Source organism: Hypanus sabinus, chromosome 1 (genome assembly GCF_030144855.1).
Source record: "Hypanus sabinus isolate sHypSab1 chromosome 1, sHypSab1.hap1, whole genome shotgun sequence".
Taxonomy (NCBI): domain Eukaryota; kingdom Metazoa; phylum Chordata; class Chondrichthyes; order Myliobatiformes; family Dasyatidae; genus Hypanus; species Hypanus sabinus.
The window spans coordinates 104961836-104979813 of NC_082706.1; the positions used below are offsets into that span (position 1 = coordinate 104961836).

Below are 17978 nucleotides of genomic sequence, written 5' to 3' on the forward strand. Positions count from 1 at the left end.
GTTTGTTTTGTGCTTACTTCTCACTAGTCCTTGTTCATTTAAGAGACATTGTTTTATGCACTTTGTCAGTAATTGCAGCTTAAATATTGCTTGATATTAATCAAAGATACTTGAATACACAGTCCATTGATTAAAAACACGCAGTGCATGTGCAGAGGGTATTTGTTTCTCTGCCTTTGCCTTGCCTTGTCTGTATCTCATCTCTGACTCAGCAGCTCAAGCACGTCTGTGAAGGAAAAGGAATTGTCAACATCTTGCAAGCCCTGCATCAAGATAGCAAAAATGTTCTGCTTTTATTCAGATGGGTAAAATCTACAGTGCTTGACTCTTGAATGATGTGCTTAAAGCATTCTCTACTTGCAGTATTCAGAAGCTGAAAGGATTGGGAACCGTGGGACAGCATGGTTGGCTGGCTCATGCCCTGGAGCCTGCTGATATCTCTCCATCTCTGCTCATGGCAGTTGGCAGGTGAGCACAGAATCTTACCTGTCTTTGTGTAGCAAGTGTTGTCCAAACATAGCAGGTGGCACTGTAGTGTAGTGGTTAGCACAATGCTTTGCAGTACAGGCAACCCAGGTTCAATTCCCACCGCTGCCCGTAAGGAGTTTGTACGTTCTCCCCGTGACCACATGAGTTTCCTCCGGGTGCTCTGGTTTCCTCCCACAGTCCAAAGATATACTGGTTGGTAGGTTAATTGGTCATTACAAACTGTCCCATGATTAGGCTAGGATTAAATCAGCAGATTGCTGGGCAACTTGGCTCGAAGGGCTAGAAGGGCCTGTTGTGTACCATATCACAATAACATTTTAAAAATCTCATATTTATTGAGTGTCAAGCTGCACTCTTATCAAGGCAATACTAAATGTTTATTGAAGGATGTATCCTATAGATGTGAGGTTGAAAGTGTATTGACTGGCTTCATACAGGAACATCAATGCCTTTGAGTGGAAAATCCTACAAAAGTTAGTGGATTTGGCCCAGTACGTAACAGGTACAACCCTCCCAACCATAGAGCACATCTACATGAAATGTTGTAGAAAAGCAGCCTCTATTATTAAAGATCCTCACAACCCAGGCCATGCTGCTGCCATCAGGTAGAAGGTACAGGTGCCTCAGGACTCATACCACCAGCTTCAAGAACAGTTACAACCCCTCAGCCATCAGGCTCTTGAACAAAAGTGGTTAACTACACTCATTCTATTTCTGGTGTTCCAACAACCAGTGATCTCACTTTAAGAACTCTTTAACTTGTTATTTCATGCTCTCGTTATTTATTGCTATGTATTTATATTTACATTTGCACAGTTCTTTGCTCATTGATCCTGTTTACTATAGATTTGCTAAGTTTGGCTACAGGAAAAAGAAACACAGAGTTGTATGTAGTGACATGTACATTTGTACGTAGTCTGGTAATAAATATTAGTTTGAGCTTTTATTAACTACTGTCTCTCTCCATATGTATCTTTTCCCTATTCCGCACCCCACTTTATCTAACTTATCATCTGCTCATCTCTGTTTCGAATTCGCCTCTTCCTCTATAAATTTCCTCTCTCTCTTTCTCACTCTCACCCTCCCCTTCTGTCTCTTCGTCGTCATTCTTCCCATTTTATTTCCTATTTTGTCCATCTCTGTTTAACTTCTGTATAATTTTCTCAGTAACTGTAACACAGCTGTATATTCTGCATTCTGTTTTGCTTTTGAACAATGTACTTATGTAGAAGATCTGTCTGGATTGTACACAAACAATAGCTTTTCACTGTATTTCAGCACGAGACAATAATAAACTAATATCACTGCCCTTTTTTTTAACTTTCCCTGTGTATTGACATACTTATTTTTTTATAGGTTCCCAAGTTGCTCCAAAAGTTTTTAGCGTCAATCCTAACTATGGAAGCCAGAATGGAGCAACAAGGCTGACAATCAAAGGGCAAGGTAAGAAGAGTCTCTTCTTTCTCATTGAGTTAGCTTATGCCCCTGTCCCACTGCTTCTCATCCACTATGGATGTCTTGGCAGGATTCTCAGTGGGGCATCAATTTGACTTTGGAGCAGAAGATGAAAGGTTGGGCAACAACGTGCAGCTGGTATCGGATACCAGGTCCATCCCCTGCGATGTGGAGAGGGAATCCAGCCATGAAACACAGATTATCTGTTACACCAGGTACTTGACGTCAACTCATTAGAGTGACTTGACTCACTCTGCAAATATGGAACAAGAAAATAGTTTAGTTGAGACATAGTAGACTGCAGATGCTGGAATCTGGAGCAACAAAGAATCAAACAAAGGAACTCGGGTGGGGGGAGGTGCCAAGGACCATCTGTGGAGGAAAACAATTGGCAATACTTTGGGTCAGAAAACTGCATCAGGATAGTGAGTGGAGTATCTTATGCCAAGACTCACTATGAGATCTTGTGGCCAAGCCTCAAGCAATCTTTAACTTAGACCAGTAGGAAGACAATCTCTCTTAAATCTGTGGGACTGCTCCTCGAGGTACAAATCTTATCTTGCATAAACTCAGTAGTAACTTAGGGTGCTGCAGGTTGAAATTGCAAATATAGGTTTGTTTATTATTGTCACATATACCAAGCCGCACTGAAAAACATTGTTTTGCCTGCCGTAAAAACAAGAAAGTAATGTTGAGACTTTATAAAGCACTGGTGAGGCCTTACTTGGAGTATTGTGAGCAGCTCTAAGAAAGGATGGGCTAACATTGGAGAGGGTTCAAAGGAGGTTCACAAAAATGATTCCAGGATTAAAAGGCTTGTCATATGAAAAGCATTTGATGTCTCTGGGACTCTACTCACTGGAATTCAGAAACCTATTGAATGTTGAAAGGCCTCGATAGAATAGATGTGGAGGGGATGTTTCCAATGGTGGGAGAGTCTAAGATAAGAGGACACAGCCTCAGAATAGAGGGGCATCCTTGTAGAATGGAGCTTAGGAGGAGTTTCTTCAGCCAGCGAGTGGTGAATCTGTGGAATTCGTTGGAACAGGCAGTTGTGGAGGCCAAGTCATTGGGTATGTTTAAGATAGAGGTTGATAGATTCTTGACCTGTCAGGGCATGAAGACATGGGGAGAAGGTAGGAGATTGATGCTGAGAGGAAAAATGGATCAGCCATGATCAAATGACTGAGCAGACAATGGGCCAAATGGCCTAATTCAGCTCCCATATCTTTTGGTATGTCTATACAGATCATTTTGTTATAACAGTACATTAGGTAGTGCAGGGGAAAAGCAATAAAAGCAGAATGAAGTGTTACAGTTACATAGAAAGTGCAGTGCAGGCAGACAAGGTACAAAGCCATAGCAGGTAGATTCTGAGGTCGAGTCCATCTGATTCTACATTGGACTGTTCAATGTAACAGTGGAACAGAAGCTGTCCTTGAGCCTGGTGATACATGCTTGTTGGCTTTGTATCTTCTTGTCCAGGATTGGGTTGGATCTTTGATTATGTTGGTGCTTTACTGAGGCAACTCCAACCATTCATCTTCAATCTCCATTTCCTCTCAGAGGGAGTTTATCCTGTCTGGGATGGTATCATCTTGATAATCACATTCCCTTGTATCCAAGGCTTAGTGAACTCTGAGATATGCACTTTGACCTTGCTAGTTTTATACCCAACAGACACACACTGCTGGGTCACATCAAATCCTACCCATGGGCATGTGGTTGTAACTATCTGTTCAATACTTCATGCTGAGTTTAACTGCTTCTCAGCATCTCCTTCCTCACACATGCTGTCTTGTATGATTTGTCCCTGTTTGTATCTTAATATAAATTACAACCCATTTCAGTAGACATCTCCCACCAGGTTAAATCCCTACAAGGTACAGGAAGTATATTCAACCAATGTATCTCTGTTGTCTCTGTCTTTCTGCAGTTCTCTTTAACCAGAGTAGGAGAGGGTGCAGAGCCACAATCCACAGCCAGTCCTAAACCACAGAGCTGCAGGATCCTTACTCTCATCAGTTTTCTCTGGGAGGATTTGCTGTGGCACACAATTTGGAGATTTGGGAACCAGCTAGTCAAAGCAAATCTGGAAATAGTGTGTTCTCCAAGCTGCATCTCTGGAGGAAGAGCGAGTTAACATTCCAGTTTGATGCCAATTCATTGGAACCTTATAAAAGCTAACGATAGAACAAGTTTGTAAGATTGGGGGGGGGGGGGGGGATCAGAGGTATGCTCAGTATTTCCATGGTGACATAGTGGCACAGCTGGTAGAGCAGCTACTCCACAGCTTCATCAACATGAGTTTAACCCTGACCTCCTATGCTGTTTGTGTGGAGTTCGCACATTCTCTCTGTAGATTTCCTCCAAGTATTTCAGTTTCCTTGCAGATCCTTCAGACAGTGCTAAACAAGATTAATTGACAACTAGATTGTCTCTGGTGGCAGATAGAATCCGGGGGAGTTAGATGGGAATGTAAGGAGAATAAAATGGGATTAGTGTCCAGTTGGTGCTAGTGGATGTTTGATGGTCAGTACAGCCTCACAGTATTAAAGGAACTGTTCCAGTACTCTATGGCTAATGTGCTTTGTTTCTGATTTAAAACATTTTCAGCATTTTTTAAAAATTTGTTTTGAAGTATCTGCATTAGTAATCCTTGAAGAAGCTGTTGTTCCGATTTCAATAATCTTCTTCCTTGTTACAGGCCCCTTCCAAATGACGACTATGTTGTTGTAGTGAGTGTGGATGGGATTCCTATTGTTAACCAATGGAGATACTTTCATGTGAGTGAAAACATTTTTTACTCTCATGTACTACTTATAGCACATCAGCCAAGTGAAGGGGAAATTTGAAACAGAGAACTTAATCAGTAACAATGAATCCAAATTCATAACAATGAATCATGCTTTGGGACTATTGGCTTTTGAAAGTCGATTGGTAGGGGTGTTCTGTGTGAGGGTAAGGAAATCACACTGCAGCTACTGTATATAAAACTTTAGTCTGACTGCACGTGGTCAGAGTGCGGTTCTGATTGCCCTACTATGGGAAGCTTGCAGAGACTGCGGAGGGGGTACAGAAGAGGTTTACCAGCATGCTGCCTGGATTAGAGGGGATGAGCTAAAAAGAAAGGTCGGACAAAACTGGGTTGTTCTCCCTAGAGTATCAAAGGCTGGGGGATGGAGGAGATCTAATAGAGTTTCTTCAAGTTATTCAAGGCATAGCTAGGGTAGACATGTCAGAACATTTCCCGTAGGTTAGAAATGTCAAACACCAAAGGATGTAATTTTAAGGTTAGAAGGAAGAAACTTAAAGGCAGTCTGAGGACAAGATTTTTAAGCAGAGAGTAGTAGGTGCCTAGAATGGTTATGGAAACAAGGAGTTTAAGAGGCTTTTGGACAGACACATGAATGTGCAGGGGGTAGAGGGATATGGATTATATGCAGGAAGAGAACATTTAGTATAAATTGGTATCAGAATCAGCATAATCTTGTGGGCTGAGCGGCTTGTCCAGTGATGTACTGTTTCCGTATGTTCTATGAAAAACATTTTCCCATCTTAGTGGAAGTAAACCTTCAGTGGTCAGACATTGGGCATCTTCTTGTGGAAGGAATAAGGGGCAGGGCTCTACCTTTGCTGCCTGGGCAGTGTTTTGAAAGGGGACTCATTTACCAGTAATAGGAACTAATCCTTCCCCATTGCATTCCAAGAAAGACTGGGTGTCAGAAGTAAAAGCAAAATCATTCATTCCAGCTGAAGTCCAACACCATTACTAATTTATGATGTTTTACTTCACAGGCACGCAGCTACCGCACGCCAACCATTGAGGACATTTCACCAATGTCTGGATTTCCAGGTCTGTGCATTAACATATTCCTAGTTTCACAGCCAGTCAGATGGCAAAATCTTACCACAACAATATCATGCATATTTTCCCATGGGAATGGCATTTAATCAGGACCAAGTTTGAACTAAAGAGAGAATGGCCACTAGCCTGTCCTTAAATACAGAAACTGATTATCTCATTGGCTCATTGTTGAGGTTTAGCCAACTGGGAGATGACTATTGTCTTCCCTACCCTGAGATTCTTCTCACTTTTCCGGTTCCTTGTGCTTTTCATGAAAAATTGCCGCTCTGACATTGGAATCACGATGTCTTCAGTGCTCATTGTTAACATGAACAAACCCAATAGCAACTTCAGGAATCTGATCAGTCATAGTTAAACTCAGAAATCTAGGAGTTACTTAAAATTCCATTATTCCACGTATTGCAAGTTCTTACCAAATTCCTGCCATATTGGTGCTGTTCCTGTTTCATGACAGTCTATTTAAGACCATTGTGTGTTATCCAAAGCAACTTGATGATTCAACATGCTACAATTGACCCATCTTTCATTTCTAGTCCTGGGACCTTTGTATCAACTTGAGAGGCCAAAAGGATCCTCCTTTGGAACGCTCATTCATAAAGTCAGCAGTTATGGGATCAAGAGAAGCTCAGCTGTGTGGATTCATACAGAAAGCAGAGGGTGGCAGTAGATGGAATGTATCCTGAAAGGATCTGTTCTGGGATCCCTTGCTCTTTGTGATTTTTATAAATTACTTAAATAGGAAGTGAAATGGTGGGTTAGTAAGTTTGTAGGTGACACAAAGGTTGGTAGTGTTGTGGATAATGTAGTGTGGAACAAGACATTGACAGGATGCAGAGCTGGGTGGAGAAGTGGCAGATGAAGTTCAGTACAGGAAAGTGTGAAGTGATACACTTTGAAAGGCTGAACTTGATGGCACAGTACAAAGTTAATGGCAAGATTTTTAGCAGTGTGGAAGGACAGAGGGGTCTTGGAGTCCAAGTCTACAGCAAGTGGTTAAGAAGGTGTACAGTGTGAAGGTCTTCATTAATCAGGCATTAAGTTCAAGAGCTGCGAGATAATGTTGCAGCTCTATAAAATCCTGAATAGACCACAATTAAAGTATTGTGTTCAGTTTAGGTTACCTCATTATAGAAAAGATGTAGAAGCTTTAGATAGAGTGCAGAAGAGGTTTACCAGGATGCTGCCTAGATTAGAGAGTATGTCTTATGAGGAGAGTTTGAGTGAGTTAGGGCTTTGCTCTTCGGAGAGAAAACTTGAGAGAAGACTCTTTTGAGAAGAGACTTGATAGAGACAGCCACCATCTTTATCCAAGGCTGACAATGGCTAATATGAGTGGACATATTCTTAAAGAGATTGAAGGAAAATATAGGGAGGATGTCAGTGGTTGTTGTTTTTAAATGTTAAGTGCCTGAAACACACTTCCAAAGGTGGTGGTAAGAAGCAGCCAGACACAGACATACTTTATTGATCCTGAGGGAAATCGGGTTTCGTTACAGTCACACCAACCAAGAATAGTGTAGAAATATAGCAATATAAAACCATAAATAATTAAATAATAATAAGTAAATTATGCCAAGTGGAAATAAATCCAGGACCAGCCTATTGGCTCAGGGTGTCTGACACTCCGAGGGAGGAGTTGTAAAGTTTGATGGCCACAGGCAGGAATGACTTCCTATGATGCTCAGTGTTGCATCTCGGTGGAATGAGTCTCTGGCTGAATGTACTCCTGTGCCTAACCAGTACATTATGGAGTGGATGGGAGTCATTGTCCAAGATGGCATGCAACTTGGACAGCATCCTCTTTTCAGACACCACCGTCAGAGAGTCCAGTTCCACCCCCACAATATCACTGGCCTTACAAATGAGTTTGTTGATTCTGATGGTGTCTGCTACCCTCAGCCTGCTGCCCCAGCACGCAACAGCAAACATGATAGCACTGGCCACCACAGACTTGTAGAACATCCTCAGCATCGTCTGGCAGATGTTAAAGGACCTCAATCTCCTCAGGAAGTAGAGATGGTTCTGACCCTTCTTGTAGACAGCCTCAGTGTTCTTTGACCAGTCCAGTTTATTGTAAATTCGTATCCCCAGGTATTTGAAATCCTCCACCATGTCCACACTGACCCCTTGGATGGAAACAGGGGTCACCGGTGCCTTAGCCCTCCTCAGGTCCACCACCAGCTCCTTAGATACATTAGGGACATTTAACCATGTACCCTGTATCTTTTAAGCATGTACCTCATCTCATAAATGCTTTTATGCATTGATGAGATGAGGTACATGGTTAAAAGAAAAACTGTGGGAGGGGAGGGTTAGAATGATCTTGGAGCAGGTTATAAGGTCAGCACAACATTGTGGACTGAAGGGCTTGTACTCTGCTGTTCTGTTATATGTTCTATGTTCGACAGCATTTTGAAGGTTCCACTTCTGACAATGCTGCACTCTCTCTGTATTTCACTGGAGCATTGACCAAGATTGTGTGATCAAGTTTCTGGAGTGGGACTTGAACCTACATCTCTAAGAGTAATTCCTGCATTGCTTTCTTCTAACTTTGCAAATTGTAGCTCATTGTTCCAGCTCTTCACCTTTCCAACAATTTCTGATTTCCTTTGGTTCCTAGGCCAACTGATTACTATCAAAGGGAAAATTTTCACTGATGTCTACGGCAGTAATAAACCAATGGATTCCAGTCACAGCAACATCAAGATTGTAAGGTAACATAGATGAGTGAATCAACTGTGTAGGTCATCCCAGTGGAACAGCACAGCTTGGAACTGCTTTAGTGTTCCTCTTCTGCCTTTTAAATGAAAACTGCCTAGCCATCAGGCTTTGACTGAGGTGAAGTGGTCCCTTGACAATAACTAGGATGAGGCACAGTTTGATCTGTAATTTTTTTTTACCTTCGTGGGCCCTTTTTACATCAGCAGCACAGGAGTAGAAACTGAGTAGTTTCAAACTTTTGGGACTGCATAACCCACACAACTTCTTATGGTCCCAGGACTATCAGGAAAGCTCACCAAAGCCTCTGTTGTCTGAGAAGGCTAAAAAGAGCTGGACAATGCACATCTATGCTCACCTCATCCTACAGATGCACAATCGCGCATCTTAATATGCTGTTACTGGCCAGTGGTGTAGTGGCATCAGCACTGGACTCCGAGGCAGATGGTCCTGAGTTCAAACCTAGCCGGGTTCCAACTTGGGCAGCAGAAAGCCCTGATGATCTACTTCCATGTCATGAAATACTGTGTCCATAGGGTCGCCATGAGTCATTCAACAACATGCTGCATAGTACAGAAACTGCGACAGACAGGAAGATTCTACAACAGGTAGTCAAAACTACCCAACACGTCACTGGCACCAGCCCACTTGCCATCAAGGACATATGTATGTACAGAAAGGTGCCAGAAAAGGGCCAGTCACATCAGGAAGGATCCCACCCACCCTGTTTGTGGATTGTTTGTTCCACTCCCATCAGAAAGGAGGCTATATCGCATTCATGCCAGGCTTAAAGCAGTAAGGCTGATCAACACCTCAACCCACTAACCCAGCCCTCCAAACACCCTACTACCACTACTTCATAGTACGTGCAGACTCCTATGCCTAGCATCATTTGATGGACATGCCATCAATCTATGTATATACGCTATCTTATGTATTTATATTTATTGTGTGCTTTTTATTATTATGTTCTTTACCTTATTGTGTTTTTTTGTTGTGCTGCATTGGATCCAGAGTAACAATTACTTCATTTTCTTCTCCTTCACACTTGAGTACTGGATATGATAGACAATAGACAATAGGTGCAGAAGTAGACCATTCGGCCCTTCGAGCCTGCACTGCCATTTTGAGATAATGGCTGATCAATTACTATCAATACCCGGTTCCTGCCTTGTCTCCATATCGCTTGATTCCCCTATCCATAAGATACCTATCTAGCTCCTTCTTGAAAGCATCCAGAGAATTGGCCTCCACTACCTTCCGAGGCAGTGCATTCCAGACCCCACAACTCTCTGGGAGAAGAAGTTTTTCCTTAACTCTGTCCTAAATGACCTACCCCTTATTCTCAAACCATGCCCTCTGGTACTGGACTCTCCCAGCATCTGGAACATATTTCCTGCCTCTATCTTGATATTAAGTAATCTTGAAAATTGAATGAATCTTAATTCTGGAGCAAATGATTATGTGTGATCATAGCTCATGGTGAAGGAAAGGAATTCCATTTGTTGTTTTCTGAGACTTTCAAACATCTAATACCACAGGGAGGGGGAAGACAAGACAAAGCTTTTGCAGGGCATCCGAGCATGATCACTCAACCAGATCTTTCTCAAGAAGATCCTCTTTCTGTCCTGATTATGTCCTCCCTTTGATGATGGTACACTGGATATGATTGCATTTATAGCTTGGTAATGTAGCAACCACTGCATATTCATCTGCTTTTCAAAACTCATTGAAACTACAATGGATATCCTTTAAAGTCTAGTTGTAAGCAGAGATTACAAATACCAATAGCCCTGAATGATTAATTATGTGACATCTCTCTAATCCTAGAGTCTATGCTGGAGGAAAGCTCTGTGATTTAGTTCATCCGGACTCCGATAACTTGTGAGTTTATTTAAATGTAATGAGGATGTTTTGTTGAGTCTGTTTTGATTCAGTCTGGCCCACTGATATATCTGCTTAAAGTGACTCAGTCATTTTCTTCCCAAATTTGTAACCAACTCATTCTGAACTTTCTGTGTTGCTGTCTACAATTCTGGAGGCAGTCCTAGCGTAGTTCCATCTGGAAAGGTGTCCCTTTGTTTATACACATAACCTATTGGTGTGACTTTAGTGGTTGTAATTAAATTCCCAGTGGTTAAACATCAGTGGATCTTTGAGGTTACTAGCATTGCCGCTTCGCTACTGATGGTAAGATCCAGGACCTGATGGCTGGAGGACTACTGACACTCAATACTCCTGAGCGCTCCACTTAGGACTCCTGTCTACACCACCAACTGCCCTACCTTATATTTTGTTGAAATGAGCAGTCAACGTTTCGGGCCGAGACCCTTGGCCCGAAACGTTGACTGCTCATTTCAACGGATGCTGCCTGACCTGCTGAGTTCATTCAGCTTATTTGTACGTGTTGATTTGACCACAGCATCTGCCGTGTACTTTGTGTTTACTACCCTATATTTTACACCCTTCGGCAAATGGAGGTGAATTGGTCTTGGGCAGCGGGGCAAAGTAATAGTTTCAAATCCACAGTCTATCTGAAACCAGACCAACCCTCGAATCCGAATAGCTGCTTTCCCGTCATCAACTTTAGGCTTCATCCCTGAGGCTGATTTTGACTCTGAAGTTTTGAAATTTTGTGACTGATAGCTGGTCGTGGGAGGAACCTTGCCATGAAACTTCTTCATATTACCCTGGGAGAACTATTTTCCCATATAGATTTCACCTTTCTGTAAACTGATTGCAATAATAATATTTTTGTTGAATACAATGCAAGATTTTAAACTTGCAGGTATGGTTTGAAACTTAACTACAGGGATAAAGGCACTATGACCTGCAGAATGACTGGCACATACATAGGTAAGATTCATTAATGATCTATATAGGACATTGTCACAGCTGGAACAGGCATAGCATTTCAATTTCTCATTGTTGATTTCAGGCCACCATAATATGAGCTTCATTTTGAATAATGGCTATGGAAGGTAAGAAATTTTAACCAATTAACTTAAAATCACACGATGGAAACTGTAGAGCCAATGTCACTGAGGAAGACTGCATGTGTACATACCAAGTATCGGTTCCTGTGCAATTATCCACTGATAATTACATAGCATTAGTTGCTATTTGGTTTTTTATGTACTTCAAGTAAAATCTTAATCAAACTTTTAATGTTTTGTTATTTTTAGAGCAGACTTGATATTTTTGGGCTAGATGGGAATTTTTCACATATCATACTTATCTGAGTATGTCACATCCTAGGTATTCACGCACACAACTCTCTCAGCAAAACATATTTGTATGTTGTATATAAATGTTACATTTATTAAGTGAATTTTCAAGCACTATATTCCAAAATACATTACTTTTATGGTGCAGTTTTCATCTTTAGATCAAAATTGTGTGTTCCCTGTTATTCCCACTGCAGGTCTCTACCTCGTGCAGAAGCTTATTTTGTTTCCTCGCTCAATAAACTCAGCATGTTCCAAACCTACGCAGGTAAGGACACCACCATTCATTGGGATTAGTGAGTTAAGGAGTGACAGTCTTATCCATTGCCATCATCTGTGACCCTGGGGTGACCTTAACTTCATTACTCTACAGCTACTTCATACAAGCATACTGTCATCCAAGAAATGGTAGGTCCAATAACCATAAAGTCAAGAGGATTGGCTTTGAGGAGAAGGTCCTGGAGGGAACTCCAGGTCTCTGGAAAATGAATGGAGTAATAATTAAATTCTGGGATGAGAAAGGAGCAGAGATGTTAGAATTATATGGTATTGGACATGTTTGTGATAGGGTATGGTGGGCTAAGGAGTGATTTGTAAATCAGGATGAGATTGTGATCATTGGAAGGTGAATTCAGTCATCCCAACCTCCTTCAAGAGCCATTCTCAGTGTAGATTGGTTCACAGCTTCCAGTCCAGATACATGGGTATACATGCACACTGCTTGACAAGGAAGAGTCTGGGTATAATGTGGAGTCTTTCCCATGCAGTCCCAGCCACTGGGCGGTGAAATAGTGAACTGTTTATTGGACTAATTACACACATGGAAGAGGAAGGAAACTGATCAAGTCCCCACTCCAAGTCTGAGGTTCCCAGATCCCTTCTGGAGCCCCTTTCTTCCACCCACCTTCTCTTCTCTTCCCAGGATTGGCACAGGGCAGTGACAGTGTCTGGAACAATGTTGTGGAACGTGGCTGGTCAAGAGCACAAGATCCCCCACCAGAACTTCTGCAGCTTTCCACAGCTGGCAAATCCTGACTCGAATATTATTAACACTTAAAACAAAATTAGCTAAAACACCTTAAATAATAAATTAAAACAAACAACAGCAAATAATTTAGTATGTATAATTGGCCTCTTTCCCTTTGATTAACACAGAAGGAGGCTATTCTGTAGGTGCTGATTCCCAACAGGACAATTACATTAGTCTCAAAGCTCCTCTCCCTGTGGCCACCCCCTGACTCATTCTCTCTCAGCTGCTCACCAACTCCATCTCAATTCTGCTGCAAACCCTCTCCCCACAGTCATTTACAATGGCAAATTAACTTATCAACCTTAGTCTTTGAGTTTTGGCAGGAAACAAGCACCCAGAACAAACTCAGGGAGAAAGTGCAAACTCCACATGGGCAATGTCCTAGGTCAGGGTTGAACCTGGAGCCCTGGGGACATGAGAAGGCAGCACTAGCTCTTGCACCATTTTACTGTTCTTCTCCTTTTGACCTGTCACTCCCCCAAATGAATGGATTTGTGAATCCCCTGCCCAGTATAACCAGCTGAAGGATCCAGGCCTGAGCTCCCAGTAAGTGCTAGGAATCTCAGCAGACTCCTCTTCTGCCATTGGGCTTCATGGAAAGTCTGGGGCGAGAGTGCAGCTGGGACACAGAAATGGGAGGTGGAGGTGGGAAGAGGAAGGACAAGGGATGCTCCTGAGACACCTCAAAATGTGGGAGTGCTCTGAAGGTTATGCATAACTCAATATGCAGACATATGTTTGGGAAAGGTTATTGGCTGCCTTGTTTTATTTCAAGTTTGGCAAACTTATTAGGCAGCTATAATAATATTTATTGGTTGAATGTACAGAGGTTTTGTTTATGAAATAGCATCGAGTCAGAAAAATTCCAGCAGAAGTATAACTAGTGGTAAAAATGTCATCTGGGTAATTGGATTGAAGCATCTGCTGTAGTTAATGGTGTCTGATCCTACAGGCAGAGATGTGGTTCCATGTCAGTCACTGCTGATAACGAAATACAAACTTACAAAGATCTAGTTCACTGCATCTTTCTCTCAGGATCCACAGGGAATGTTTTATCAATTCCTGTTTAAAGCAGCTAACTTATCTCCAAAAACCCACTGAAATTGGGACTGGTGTCCAAAGTCAATCTTGTGTTTGGTATCAGAATGAGTGAGGCTCAGGAAGGATCCTGATTAATGTTGATCTGTTCAAAGAACCAAAATTTTATAACTTCTCCCCCAATGTCATCCACTGAGGTTCCAAGCTGTGAGCAGCAACATTCTAGGCTGCCTCCCTCCAGCAAACGAACATGAAGTCAAGTTGTTTCTCAATAAGCACTACACGTCCAACCTTTACATCTCCCTCCACAAGCCCCAATATGTCTCCCAATCCCAATTCTGTAAGCCAAATGTGCCCCAGATGTTCTTGCATCAATGGATAACTGTGGTTGATACATCTCCAAGCACCAGACCAGAGGTAAGGCCATTTGCAATTATTCTATGAGAGGAAATTATCTGGCACAGCAAGCAGACCGTGTGTTTCTGTGTCTGTCTTTTGTGCTGTCCACCTCTCTTGGAATGTTTCCTGAAGTTTCACTGTTGATTTCAGGATCTTAGCATTTGTAACACTGTGATTTTTATCAATCTCAGTCTCTTTCTGGATAAGTTAGTTCCTGAACTGAGGCTGAAGCCAATTAAGTACAATATAAACAGAACAAAATTCTGCAAATGCTGGTAATCTGAAATAATAACTCTCTAATGAAAAGTCAGTAACCTGAAATGTTGATGCTTCTTCTCTCTCCACTGCTGCTGCCTGACCTGTTAAGTATTTCCAGAGTTCAGTTTTCGTATTATTGCTAAATCTAAAGAGCAGGATAAGTTTTCATTTTAATGATATCATTTATAGTTTAGAATGAAAGAAGATTTGATATGTGTTGGTGATGTTAAATGCTGCATTTCTTCCTTCGAAGAGATGACTGGCATCTACCCATCTGAAGGGAGTGTGGAAGGAGGCACTCTGCTGACAGTGAAAGGGAGGTTCTTTGATGAAACAGATGCCCCAGCCAAAGTTACTGTGGCAGGTATGTACTGGGGAAGCCAGAACAGTCTCATTACACTACCTATGGTGCCCTTGACTACCTCAGAACCACACAAAACACTTTTCCAGCTTTTGGGTGTCACAGTAGCATAGGGGTTAGTGTGATGCTATTACAGCTTGGGGCATTCCGGAGTTCAGAGTTCAATTCCACCGTCATCCTGTAAGGAACTTGTGTACATCCTCCTTGTGGAATGTGTGGGTTTTCTCCAGGTTCTCCACTTTCCTCCCACATTCCAAAGACATTGGTCATTGTAAATTGTTTTACGATTAGGCTAGGGTTAATCGGGTTTGTTGGGGGTTGCTAGGCTGGCATGACTCAAGGGGCTGGAAGGGTCAATTCGCTAAATAAAAATATATAAAATATGGCAGCCAGTTTTGCAGAGCAAACTCCCACAAGCAGCCATTGGTTCAGGAATAGCTAGTGATTAAGGGGAACCCTGCTCCTTCTGTTGTCTGGGCTAATTCAGTGAGCAGATGATGCTTGACTAATATCTCGTCAGAAAAACAGAACCCTTGAAAGGTGGTATATATCACTATCAAAATGATATCTCAATGTGGAACGGAGGTGCAGTGCTCCCTCAGTACCACGCTGAAGCATAATTGTAATGCTGAATTGTCTGAGCAGGGAAGATTCCATAACCTTCTGGATCAGAGAGATGAGTGAGAGCAGTGGGATATGTTCCATTTATAGACAAGTGACTGTGGAAGACAGACCAACATACCTGGGAGTTTCCATCCAATGGAAGGAGTCAAAGACTTCCAAAACCAAGTGCATATTAAACGTGACCCTATTGACTCAGTCCACAATCTATCCTTTTGTGCAAGCTTCATTTCTTAAATCTAGCAACGTTTTAACACCTTTCACAATTTGAATGTTATAATATATAGAGTTACAGAGAGGGCAATTTATAGCTAGTGATGTTAACAACCTTTCATTTGAAAATATCCGTCCTATGTACTCAAACTATCATCCATTGTAGTGTTCAGCAAAGTGCATTCATGCTGAATGCAGATCTAAGATCGTTCTAATATCTTTGAGCTATTTTTGTTTTATTCTTTGTCATAAACAGATCAAACCTGTGAGATTCTCAGGCTCAACGCAAGTCAAATAATCTGCCAGGTGCCAAAAGAAAGCAATTTTTCCAGAACAGTTTTCCCAGGTAGTTTATTTTAATTAACATATTTTCATCAAAAATGTAATATGGTAAGTATATCAAATTGTTAATATATGCTTAGATGATGTTAAATGACATAAATATAAAAGTATTGGTTAATGAAAATAGATATGACTGTATTAAGCATAAACAGGGTAATGTGTTAGATATTCATGGTACTGTATAGTATAACTGGCCACTTATTTCTAATCTAGTTCATGTGGTTGGTATCCTAAACTAGATTAATTCTATAATATTAATTATATCAGCACACTTAATCTCAGTCACCATGGCTCACCAACCTACACAAATCCCAACTATTTGGCACAAGCTCATGTTGGACAAATTAACTAAAGAGAAGAGCCGAGTGGTTCAAGCACATCTAACCTGCAAATAATTTTCCTCAGAAATAATTAACATTTTCCAGCATACACAGGCATATCCTTCCTCCACCTTCTACCCCCCTCTGCTTTCTGTAGGCAAGCCAATTCTCAATCCACTCAGTGATGTATCCCTGGACCCCATGCCTCCTGACTTTCTGAATCAATTTCATGCGGGTAACCTTGTCAAATGTTTTATTAAAATCCATATACACCACATCCACTATTCTACCTTAATCCATTTCCAAAATTATCTCTATTTTCTTTCTTGAACAAACAAATAACATTTGCCAATCTCCAATCATCTCATAATTCAAATGGTATGACAAAAGAAGACATGTCTAGGAGCAATCTGTACATTATCAAGAGATAACACGAGGAAATCTGCAGATGCTGGAAATTCAAACAACAACACACATAAAATGCTGGTGGAACACAGCAAGCCAGGCAGCATCTATAGGGAGAAGCGCTGTCAACGTTTCTCCCTATAAGTGCTGCCTGGCCTGCTGTGTTCCACCAGCATTTTGTGTGTGTTATTATCAAGAGATGGAGTGTTCCCTTTTCTCCACCATTGATGGCAATGCCTTCAGCTCTGCTTCAAGACATTGCTTAATCCCTGATTGGCCGGGCCTTTGCTCACCTATCCACATCTCCCTGCTTGGGATACCATTTAGTCTGACATCTCTCCAGTGAGATGCTTTGGGGAGTTTAACACTATTAAAGGCACTGGATGTTTTTGTAATAGAGACATACATAACAACAAACCTATTCAGAGAACAATCCCAGAGGTGACCGTGCCATAAGTGATCTGATTAAATGGTGTGACCAATTGCTTAATATAATCCCCTGAATCATTCAAGTCCATCTTATTGAATAGGTCGTTGGTTTAGCATCCCAGACAACTTGGCTTTCCTTCAACTATAGGTCTATATTCATGTTTCTGGAGTAACCTGACCCTCTGAATCAAAGGAGGGTATGTTGCCTATGAGCTAAAGTGCCACTTGCGTAGTAGGCTTGTCAGACTGATTTGTAGACCATCCTTATTGTAAGTGGGCAGAATTCAGTTCAGTCCCTTGAATAACAAGGCTTCACAACATTTTCCATTAGATAAACATTAATCAGAATCACATCCTACATTCAGATATAGCTTAAGTTGGACAACAGGGATTAATTTTACCATCAGGAGTACAAATTAAAATTACATATTTTGATCTGTGGGTCCCTGAACAACCTCCCCACCTTGACTAATGCTGTCTCACATGCACAGTGGGGAAGGGAGTCTTCTATTAGACCAATTCAAAGTTTCTTCTATAAACCCTAAAAGAAAACCAGCTTCTCTGAAATACCTTTCCCAGCCTTACAATGTCCCAAAGCAGTATGGATTCAATCAGATATTTCTGAGTCTAGCTCCAGGCAAACATTTATAGGTGCCTCTACCAATTAACAAAGATGACAAAAAAAAAGTTCTAAACAATTAATTGAAAGGAGAAAATAAGACACAAAGCTATTTCATGTGGTTTGTTTAACAAGTAATTCCAAGGGAGCATGCAGGAATCGATCAACAGTCTAATTAATCACACC

The 17978-nt window shown here is 41.5% G+C and overlaps 1 protein-coding gene across 1 annotated transcript in view; it reads left to right on the top strand.

The window, feature by feature from the left end:
* Positions 1–361: 361 nt before the first annotated feature.
* Positions 362–17978, top strand: part of pkhd1l1.1 (PKHD1 like 1, tandem duplicate 1) — a 147448-nt gene continuing 129831 nt past the window's right edge. Inside the window, exons 1-12 of the mRNA XM_059986258.1 lie at positions 362–468; positions 1846–1932; positions 2015–2159; positions 4652–4730; positions 5743–5800; positions 8433–8526; positions 10361–10414; positions 11319–11386; positions 11469–11511; positions 11955–12025; positions 14736–14846; positions 15934–16023. Of these exons, the coding sequence (XP_059842241.1) occupies positions 402–468; positions 1846–1932; positions 2015–2159; positions 4652–4730; positions 5743–5800; positions 8433–8526; positions 10361–10414; positions 11319–11386; positions 11469–11511; positions 11955–12025; positions 14736–14846; positions 15934–16023 (967 nt within the window). The 5' untranslated portion in view covers positions 362–401. The remainder of the gene's footprint in view (positions 469–1845; positions 1933–2014; positions 2160–4651; positions 4731–5742; positions 5801–8432; positions 8527–10360; positions 10415–11318; positions 11387–11468; positions 11512–11954; positions 12026–14735; positions 14847–15933; positions 16024–17978) is intronic.